Here is an 11,428-nt window from a genome sequence, read left to right as displayed (position 1 = left end):
TGTCCACTGTCAGCCTCCAGGCTTGTAAGACTTTTTTTTTTTTTTTTTTAGGGTCATATTGGACTGTTAAACTACAACAGAGTGGTATATAGCATTCCTGCCTGCAGCAAGTCCTGAATTAACACACTAACAATTTTTTCTCAACTTGCTAGGAGGTATTGCTTTTGTCAAATAGCCTGTTGGGACTTGGTTAATTTAGCTGGCAGGAAAGAAATGGATATGCCTCACTGTAATGATTCAAATCCTTTATTGTGAGGAGGAATTCCCCCTGAGGTGGCACTGATGTTCCATGCTGCTGGTGGCCAAAATGTCAACACCTATAGTACATTTTCAATGGTAGGAACCATGATCACAGCTACCTGAAATGGCCCAAAGGGCCCTGCCCATAAGTACAAATAAACTTATCTGCCATGGATCATCAGGTTCATCCCTCAAACCCACAATGTTACCAGTTTACCTCTATTCCTTTGGAGGTCTGGGATTACTATCACCTGGGCACCAATATCCAAGAGACCCATTAAAGTTTGAATTCATTTCCCATTTTTTCCACCTTGATAAGGCATAAGGCTGCTGGTTTTCTCTGAGATGTTGGCCCCATCTCTTGTCCTTTTCCTGGAAAGGGGTAAGATCCAAGTGCATGGGAGGGGGGATTGTCCTCCTTGTCTTACTCTTTGTGCTCCCAGTCTGAATAAGTCTTCTTTCTTTATCGTCCTGGTCATGGAGTAGGGAAGCCTTAGCAACTTGTACATTCCTCATCCCTGTACTGTGTCCAGAGACTTGGAGGGTTTCTACATGGGATTATAATTCTTTCCAATCTTTGGAGCCCTCTTTTCCTAGCCTTTTTATGACTCAGGCTATAACCCTAACCTCCAGTGAAGAAGGACCCCCTTCCACTTGATAGTGTTGATGGGGGTCTCTTTTTATGATCCTGTCTATTTTCATTTTGTTTATTCCCTATTTTAACAACAAAAGCTATGATATTCTGAGAGTTGGCCATGTTTTCCCCCTTTTTCTTTTCCTTTTTACCTTCTGGACTCCCTTTTTGGCCATTTGGGCAAAGCTTCTCATGGTTGTGTTCCCATTGATCTAGGACAAATCCCTAGAAACTACCATTTTCTTGCCTTTTTCACAAAGTGGGACATTTCTGTAGAGCTTCTCCTCAGGTGTCCCTGTAGTCATTTCAAGGGACAAGAGTAGAGAGATGGGAATCTTTCATTGGGGAGGACTCTGCCACATAAAGTCCTCTAGTGTGGTCAGGAATAGACTGTGTCATCTATGTCTCCAGGGGCAGGTTCATAGAGCCAGGTGTTTATGGCTTTTACCCTTTAAAACAGTTATGACCTCATGAATATTTTTAAGGGGTATTACTCTTAAGGAAGTCCTGTGCAGTTGAAGCCACCACTCTTCTATTCACTGCCATCCAGATCAAAAGTGGCATGGGCTTATCTCTGTCCTTGTCATATTCAATGTGGACAAAATGCACTGCAGCAAGTGGTCAGTAGTTAGTTTTCCCAGACTGTGCCATTAGGCCCCAGGCATTTGGATCTACAAGCTCCTTCATCAAATAGGTGCACCAATCAAGTCACATAGGACTTCCATGGCTTCTGCTTATCTAGCTCTCAGATTTTGTATTCCACTCTCATTTTAACAGTTTCATTTGCAGCAACACCATCAGTGATTTTGCCTTGAGTGAAAACTGGCTTTACTTGAGGTCTGCAAGTGGCCTGGATTGCTTAGAGCTCCCTGAAGAGTCCTCTCATTTCCCTAAGATATTGTCTCTGATCCTTGCTGATGTGGTTTGGCTGTGTCTTCAAACAAATCTCATCTTGAATTCCCACGTGTTGTGGGAGGGACCCGGTGGGAGGTATCTGGATCACAGGGCCAGGTCTTTCCCATGGTGTTCTCCTGGTGGTGGGTGGGTCTCGTGAGACCTGATGGTATTATTAGGGGGAGTTTCCCTGCACAGTTTTTTTCTTTGCCTACTGCCATCCATGTAAGAAGTGATTTGCTCCTCCTTGCTTTCCACCATGATTGTGCAGCTTCCCCACGTGGAACTGTAAGTCCATATTAAATTTACTTTTTGTAAATTTCCCAGTCTCGGATATGTCTTTATCAGCAGTGTGAAAATTGACTAATACACTTGGGACAATGTGGGAGTTTGAAGATGGCCTGGAAGTACAAAAGCAGCCAGAAGTCAAGGTATAGTCTTTGTACCCTTCCAGGACCCACTTCTAGAATCTCTGTCATTTTCCATTGCACCAGCTCATCAGTGTTGACAGGAATGTCATTTCCATGTGGCCAGAGGGAAGCCAGCACCTCAGTCTGCCTGTCCTCCCTCCCCACCTCCCAGGGAACTAGTGCTTCTCTGGAATGGTTGCACTGGCAAATCCTTGCACCTCTACCATGCCATGACAACTTTGTTGTTGACCTTGCTTGCTACAACAAATTGTAGAGCCAGTGGCATCTCTTGCCATATTCATTGGAGGATCCTCACCCCATGGAGGATGGGAAATAGCACAACAACATATATTGCAAGTAGCAGTAGCCTCAAGATGTCGACCCTGGTTTTCAGGTGGCAACCCTAGATCGCCAAGAAAGACATGAACTCAGACAGCAGTAGGTCCTCTCTGGCCAGCGAGTCTCCTTTCATAGCCACAGAAGATGGTCTGCATATACCCCTCTTGTATTGCAGATCAAAGACCCCATATCTCCCCTGCTGCTAATGGATATAATAGTGGGGTTGGCCAGGTGCAATATGACACATGCATTTAGCATGCCAAAAGGACAAACACTGAATTCACAACAGAGAAAGATATGCCAGCCCAAGGTGCTAAGCCTAGCACAGGCGGGAAGGGATCTTTTATCTCTTGGCAAGGAGTTACTCCAAGCCCCAGGCCCATTTCTGTGCTGCCTAATTAGTGCAGGGAGTCTGCACACTTAACTGCCTTTCCCCATAAGGGTATTTAGAATTTCTATTTCAGTGTAGATAGATTCTGTACATGGGAGCTCTTGTTGGGGAACAATGGCAGGTTCATATTTAAGACATGCTATCAAAAATCAGTATTTTCTAGCATACTGGAACTTATTTGATTCATGTATAGATTCTATTTAGGCTAGAACTTGTGTATTCATTCATATGTATGTGTTATGAATAAAATGTAGACAAGAAAATTGTTATTTAATTATTCTGTCAATGGAGAAAAAGTGAACTGTATTAGAAAACTAGTTGTATGTAAGAGAGTTCATCTATCTGTGAATTGTTTAAGTGGGTTTATTTTTAATGTTGATCTAAGTATCATATGTGATTATTTACATGTTGAGATAAAAATGTGTGGCAATGAATGACAAATTAGTTTTGTAAATATATCCTTACAGGTATCACCTGCGGATATGCATCTGAGGGGCTGTTTTTGATAGTTAAAATGGACTTGACATTTTCCTGAAGAAGTTCTCAAATATCATATCCATTCTAGACTGTCCGTTATCAAACAACTATGTTATGTTGTCCAATCTATCTTTAAGTTTATTTTTCCTCTATTCTATTCTTCCTCTTTAATGAAAACTTTTTTAAGTGAACTGTAAGCTATTTGTTATAGACATAGAATAAATTACATGTTTGAAGTATTGCATCCAGGTGAATTATTGTATTTCATTATAAGAACTAGTTTCTGGTTATTGAATCTAAACCCTTCTGTTCATCAGAATTATACAGTCTTAGCCTTCTGGGTTGATTAAATAATATATTTGAAATTATTTGTAATTGTGAAAATGTTACAGATCTAAGATAATCATATGTTCTATTATTGATGAGTGTGTTCTCTGGCTTGACAATGCTATGGTAACTGTAATTGCATTGTTTCTGTTTATATTTTCTTATAAAACCACTAGATTACCAGATGAAGTTTGATATATAAACTCAATCTTTTTCCAGTATTGTTCAGATATGGAAGAATTTTTAGATAATCACAAAATATTCTGCTATCATCTACGTTCCTGATCATATCTAGGTCTATTAATAGTATACTTTTGCCACTGTAGTGACTGGTGGGGAATATATCACACAATAGCATTAGGGGCATTATTATTCTCTCATGTAAACTAAACATTTTGTTAAGTGCCAGAGAGAACATTTGCTAGGGATCCAACTATTTCTCACTGATGACTATTTCCTATACTCCTCCAATATGACATGTAGTGTTAGGATTATCTCCAGTTTATATACTCAAATGTTAAATTGCATTAAACAAAGCAACTGACAATACCATTCTAAATTTTATAATATTCACAAATAAATTTTCTAATTTCTCTATTTTAATGATTTCCTTTAAACTTAATTAACTTGTTTGCATATGAGTTTGACATGAATTTGTAGTTGACTAATAAGAAAAATCGTGTCTATTTGTGTTTAGTATGGAGAAATGTGAGTTTTGTGTCATATCTTCAGCCTGTAACTTGGTGTTTGTGAGAGGCTTATGTTAACTCTGTAAACTTCTCTTTTTCTTTCATCAAAACCAGACTGACAGCATATGTTAATCCAAGAACACTTAAAAATTAATTATTTAAGAAGTGCTTTGAGGTATCTAGGAGAAAGATTTATTATTTGTAGCTCTGTTGAATACAATATACACTGTATTATTTAATACATTTGAGCTTTCTGGTTTTTTTATGTATTTTATAAAACATCAAAGTATGCACTATCTTAGGGAGATTGAAGTGGTTTTAGGGAGTGCTGGATTAGAAGGCAAAGGAATACAGCAGCAGTGATTAATAAAGTCTGCTCCAATTTGTACATGCTATGATCATTCATTTATTTTTCCTTTAACGAATTTATATACCAAGAAGACACATTTCAAGAATAATAATGCCTAATTGAAATTCTTTAGCTTCTGAGAAGTCTGATAAAAATAGAAAGGAGTAAATTTATTTCTCATTTCATCAAATAAAAGTTACACACATAATCTAATAGAATTATCTACTTTTCATAATGATATCAAATTTTACAACTATGTGATAATAACTTTGAACCAAAATTATAAATAATATTTTTCATTTAATTTAAGGACATGCATAACTTCCATTGATAGGTCTAATGAACCTCAGTGTTGTTGTTAAAAAGTCTGACGATAATCTTTTCTTTCCTTTATAAGTCAGATGCTCTTTTCTTCTATATGTCCCCAAGATATATTGATTCTTTCTTTTTTCTAACTTTCATAATTTTTTTTAGAATATGCTCTGGTATTGATGAAAGTCAACATTTCAAAGCACACGCTGTTCTTTCTCAATATGTAGCTTTTTGTTTCTTTTTTCTTAAAAAAAGTTTAAAGTTATGTTTTAGAATGTATATTTTATGTCCTTGTTTTGGTTTTCTTTTTCAGGTGCTCTTATGATCCATAGGTTTAAATTTCCTTATCTATTTGCAATATCTTGACTATTTTTTTCCTAAATCCTTTTGTCTCCTTTTAGAAATTTATCTGTTTGTTTTAAAATTTTTTAACTTTCTATTTGTCTTAATGCATTATTTTATTGTTGCATTCTTTTGTTTTAATGTTCTTTTTAAACTATTCGTCTTAATGTATTATTTTATCCTTGTATTCTTTCATCGTCAGTACTAACTTCTTAAATCGTTAGTACTAATTTCCTAAATATTTTTCTAATATCTTCAATTATTTCTTGAGTTCTGAGATCTCAATTCTGAGTTTTCTATTTAGGTTGCTCTTTCATGTCTTGTATTATTTTATTAATGTCTTTTAGTTCATTTTGAAATAGTAGGTTATGGTTTGATCTCTTTTGTGCACCAGTCTTCCTGGCAAGCTCTCCTTGTCTGTACAGATATTATTCTTCTTTATTCTCTTTATTATTATAATAACTTGGCATGTGATTTGATATTTATGCTGTTCTCTTTTTCAATTTTAGGTGAAATAAGATTTTCTGAACTTTTTAATGGAGCAGAGTTCAACCAAACTTTTCCATCTTCTCAGAGCTCCTGCTTTGGATATTTTACATCCAGTATTCAACCGTGTTAGATTGCTTTCTGTGAAATCCTGGCTATCTTCCCTTCCCTAGTACTAGTCTGGACCTTCTCTCTTGTTCATCTGTTTCCCCTGTCTTGTTGAATTTTTATTTCCCTTGCAGCCATTGCTCCACAGAGTAGGGGCTTATCCTAGAAGAAAGCCTTCTCAGTTCAGTTCTGAGAGTCACCTGGCACCGATGTGCTCCATCTCCTCTGGCATTCTTACTACCGGTACCCGCTACTGGCTGCTCATCCAAGCCCTCAAGTTTCAGGTGCTTTTCTCAGATATGCTATCTGTGGTTTTTAACAAATTCATGTTGGCTATGTTGGGGTCTGTGGATGTATTGTCAGAAACTGCCCTTGTGACTTTCTCCTTCTTTCCCACAGACAGGTTTGACACCAATTGCTTGAGGTTTGGGGTTGAAGGGGATAACTTTTGTTAAATTAAGTTTAGCCTACAGCTGCCTCCTTACATAGTTTAAGTTCAGCCTAAAGGTGTCTCCGTACATAGTGAACTGTAACCTAACTGGGTGTGTACACAGACTGTAACCTACCCTTGTGACAATCATCGAGATGGCCAACTGTTCAAACCATGTTCAAACAAGGCAAACACCAAGCTGTAACCACTCCAGCTGTTTCTGTACCCCAATTTTCTTTTTCTGTCCATAAATCTACTTTGACCATGAGCAAGAGTCTTTCTGAATTTATTCTGGTTTGAGGCTGCCTGTTCTTTGCTCTATTAAATTTAATTTGTTTAAGGTTTTTCTTTTAACACTTTTCACCTAGTTTGGCTATAAATGGGGTTTGTGGATGTGTTTTGCTATCCATTGCTCTGTCTGTTTTTCCGGGGAGATGGAAAAAATATGCTGCTGTTGTCTTTGCTACCTTCCTATATCTCTAGTTATTAAAAATTATTAAATTCTAATATCCATAGAGAAAAATGAATATAATGTATAGCTTTAAATGCAGATTTATAAACTAAACATACATTACCTGTGTTACCAGCACCCAGATAAAGAAATATAACACTAGCACAAATTACCTTAATGCTGAGATAATTTTAGAGATATACACACATAAATATTTTCTGGATAACTTCAAAATCTACAGTCAATAATTTTCTCTCAGAATTCCTCTTAGCAGATAATAGCTTAAGAAAAAAGTACATCTACATTGAAACAGATGTAGTAGTTCAACTGAAAATACACAGAAAGACCTTCTTATGCAATTACCCTTTAATTCTGTATTTTTGCTTTAACATGTAGATAAGTAATCTTTTTTTTTCTAGGTAGAAGATTTCAGTTTTGAAAACAGCATTTTGAACCTGAGAAAATATTTAATATGTTTGGATTGATTAAAATCTAATGCAGTTAAAAATCAGTGTCCAAGATATTGAAAAGAAAAAGTTATTTTCTTTGCGTGAGGCTTAGTTTGCCTTTTTGAGAAGTTTCTCTCCCTCCTTTTCTCTGTTTAATGTTTCTTTTATTATAATTTTCTATTTGAATTTTTGGGGAGCAAGCAGTGACTTGATAAGTTGACTATATAAATTACAATATAATGCAATTTGTTTTCTTTCTTATAGCAAGGCATTTAATGGTTGAAAAGTTGATATTTTCCAAGCTAATTTTAAAATTATTGGTATGTATCATTTTAATATTATAATGAAACTTTCCTAGCCTCTGTGTGTGTGTTTTAGTTTTAACATACAATATTTTTTATTATTTATTTATTCTTTATTTATTTATTTTTTTTGAGATGGAGTGTCACTCTGTCTCCCAGGCTGGAGTGCAGTGGTGTGATCTCGGCTCACCGCAACCTCTGCCTCCCAGGTTCAAGCAATTCTCCTGCCTCAGCCTCCTGAGTAGCTGGGACTACAGGTGCATGCCACCACATCTAGCTAATTTTTGCATTTTTAGTAGAGACGGGGTTTCACCATGTTGGCCAGGCCGGTCTCAAACTCCTGATCTCAGGTGATCCACCCACCTCGACCTCCCAAAGTGCTGAGATTACAAGCGTGAGCCACCGTGCCTGGCCTACTATTTAAATTATATCTTTGATAGCTTTATGTTCAGTGGTTAGTACTTCCTCATTCATTACCCTTGTACCCCTGGAGGGGTGGGATTCATTTTTTTAATTTAGCAATTTTTTAAAAATGCAGGTATCAGATTCTTTATTTGCTTTAGCCTGAGGTGGGGGCAGGGGGTGGGTAGGCGTGTAGACTGCAGACAGAGGCAATTAAAAAAAAAAAAAAGATTTGCTTTTGAACATTGCACACCATAAAATGTCAAGAAATCTAACCATATAATAATTAGAGTAACACTGAATTCTAAATTCATTATTGTGTTATATAGGAAAGATAATTTTGTTTTTATTTTCCACCTTAAGGTTTTTCTCTGTTAAAAAAAAATCATTCAGGTATGGTGGCTCATGCCTGTAATCCCAGCACTTTCGGAAGTCAAGGCAGGAGGATTCCTTGAGCCTAGGAATTCAAGACCAGCCTGAACAACATGGTAAGACCCCATCTCTACAAAATTGAAAAAAAAAAAAAAAATAGCTGGGAATGGTAGCACTTGCCTGTAGTCCCAGGTACTCAGGAGGCTGAGGTGGGAGGATTCCTCGAGCCCAGGGGATAAAGGCTACATTGAGCTGTGTTTGCACCACTGACCTCCAGCCTGGGCAACAGAGCAAGGCCCTGTAGCAAGAAAACAACAAAACACAAACACAAACAAAAACACAAAAACAGAAAACAAAAAACAAAAACACTTGTTTTTATTTTCAAGATATGTAACCAGTAATGTAACAGTTTAGAAAAGCTTAACTTGGTGCCAAACTATTCTGATTAAAGGAAGTATTGTCCTTAACACAATTGCTTAAAATGTGGGAATATAAAGGAGGCTACCACCGAAGAAAGTGTTCCGAATTCCACAGTTCAAAAATGTTGTCAGAAGCCCCTGTGACAGAGACAGCTAGGTGCAAGCAAGCTTATTTCTTCTTCCTGGACATGTCAACTTCATTTTCTGGCTGACCTTTCAGTTTCTTGTGGCCATATAACTGAGTTCTACTTAATGGAACGCTAACAGAAACGATATGCACTTGAACTATAAATGTGGAAACTAAGTGTGCAAAGGATCTGTGCAAGACAAATGGGACCAGGATCTTTGGATCACCCCTTTAGAAAATAACTGTCCAGGCCGGGCGCGGTGGCTCACGCTTGTAATCCCAGCACTTTGGGAGGCCGAGGCGGGTGGATCCCGAGGTCAGGAGATCGAGACCACGGTGAAACCCCGTCTCTACTAAAAATACAAAAAATTAGCCGGGCGTGGTGGCGGGCGCCTGTAGTCCCAGCTACTCGGAGAGGCTGAGGCAGGAGAATGGCGTGAACTCGGGAGGCGGAGCTTGCAGTGAGCCGAGATTGCGCCACTGCACTCCAGCCTGGGCAACAGAGCGAGACTCCGTCTCAAAAAAAAAAAAAAAAGAAAAAGAAAATAACTGTCCAACAATTAGAAGCAGCTCTTCAACACTCCCATATAATTTTCTCCTGTGTTAACTAACTTCTGAGATAAAAAAATTATCCACTGATACGCAGCTCTCTTTCATGAGAAATTTTTATATGAAATTATTTTAAACTCTCCCAGGGAGTGGGGGAAGATTAAAATCATCATGCTATTAGAAACGTGTCTTAGCACCGCGTGAGGAGGCGCTGCCGCCGCCGCCGCCACCCGGCGAGCCCAGGGCGTCCCCAGGCACCTGCGGCCCCAGATACAGCAACCTGACCAAAGCCGCCCCCGCCGCCGGCTCTCGGCCGGTCTGCGGCGGCGTCCCACAGCCCACGGGGCTGGACGCAGCTTGCACCAAATTGCAATCTTTGCAGAGAAATTTCGAACCGACTACCCCGGCCCCCACTCTGCGGCCCCCTGACTCCCCTTCCCGTGCCCCGGCCGAGTTCCCCTCCGCCAAAAATAACTTGCTCAAAGGCCACTTTCGGAACTTCACTCTCTCCTTTTGCGACACCTACAGGGTCTGGGACTTGCTGCTGGGCATGGACCACCCCGACAGCCTGGACTGTAGCCTGGACACCCTGCTGGGGGACCTGCTGGCCGTGGTGGCCAGCCCGGGCTCCGGGGCCTGGGAGGCGCGTAGCAACTGTATCGAGACGTACCAGCGGCTGGACCGACACGCTCAGGAAAAATATGACGAGTTCGACCTCGTGCTGCATAAATACTTACAGGCGAAAGAGTACTCAACCCGGTCCTGCACGAAAGGCTGTAAGGCTGTCTCCAAGGCCTGGCTGTGCTCAGAATACTTCAGCGTGACCCAGCAGGAATGCCAGCTCTGGGTGCCCTGCAAGCAATACTGCCTGGAGGTGCAGACCCGGTGCCCCTTTATACTCCCCGACAATGAGGAAATGGTGTACGGAGGGCTCCCTGGCTTTATCTGTACAGGGTTGCTGGATACTTCACCAAAGCGTCCGGAAACCAAGTGCTGTGACTTGCAGTGGGTCTCCTCTGAGGCGAAGGAGAAGTTCAAGGAGTCTGAGGCCCCCAAAACCCACCACCAGCAATTCCACCACTCCTATTTCCACCACTACCACCAACAGTACCATCACTACCACCCCTGTCATGATCCCCCAGGCCGCGTCAACAACAAGCCCGCCCTGCTGCGGGTCTCTGGGGGCTCCCGCCTCAGCCCTAGCAGGATCTGGCTCTGCGTCCTTGTTCTCATGCTCCTCCATACCGTGGTGTCCTTCTCTAGCAACCAGGGTGGTGGGGGATTGGGGCTGGAGACACTGCCTGCCCTAGAGGAGGGCCTGGCACGGGAAGAGTGACAGTAGGGAGGGAGGACAGACCTCCACCACACTGACATCAGCTCCAGCTCCCCCAGGTGGGGGGGAGGGGGCTCCTCCCATGGGAGGTGTAGGATAAGGTGGGGGTGGGGGAAATGGGAGAACGACACATCCCCCCCTCAACCTACCCCCACCCCAAAAGCAGCTCCAACAGAATGGCCAGAGGGCCTCAGGGAGCTGCAAAACTCTTCCGGGAGAAAAAGGCAGGAGCAGCAGATGACCCCTCCCAAGCCCCCATCTATGGGGCTTAGCAAAAAAAGGGAGGAAGTGGGGGCTGGATATGCCCACCCCTGCCAAAAGCCCTGACCCCAGGGAAGGAGGCTGCTCACTCAGCCTTGGCCCTGCAGGGAATGTTGGGGGGCACAGAGGGGAGAAGCTCTTTCCCCCACTCCACATTTGTTTTGTTGCCAAGATCCTTAATTCCCTCCTGCCCATATCCCTACAGGCGATGGCAGACAGTGCAATGGCCCTCCTGCCACTTCAGCACACCTTGCCCCACCTGGGACCATCATACGTGAAGCACCAGGTTGGGAGATGAGGTACATACAGTTGCAGCTAAGTCGGGGCCCCAGTTA

General features: G+C 41.1%; 1 protein-coding gene across 1 annotated transcript; it reads left to right on the top strand.

Moving 5' to 3' along the window:
- The first annotated feature begins 2,148 nt into the window (after positions 1-2,148).
- On the top strand, positions 2,149-10,835 carry LOC116481442 (NALCN channel auxiliary factor 2). The gene is made up of 3 exons (XM_058437041.1): positions 2,149-2,199; positions 6,133-6,282; positions 9,681-10,835. The coding sequence occupies exons 1-3, from the start codon at positions 2,149-2,151 to the stop codon at positions 10,833-10,835; spliced, it is 1,356 nt and encodes a 451-aa protein (XP_058293024.1).
- The last annotated feature ends 593 nt before the right edge of the window (positions 10,836-11,428 follow it).

This window comes from Hylobates moloch, unplaced genomic scaffold (assembly GCF_009828535.3).
Source record: "Hylobates moloch isolate HMO894 unplaced genomic scaffold, HMol_V3 SCAFFOLD_3, whole genome shotgun sequence".
NCBI lineage: Eukaryota > Metazoa > Chordata > Mammalia > Primates > Hylobatidae > Hylobates > Hylobates moloch.
This window is presented reverse-complemented; position numbering and strand designations above follow the sequence as displayed.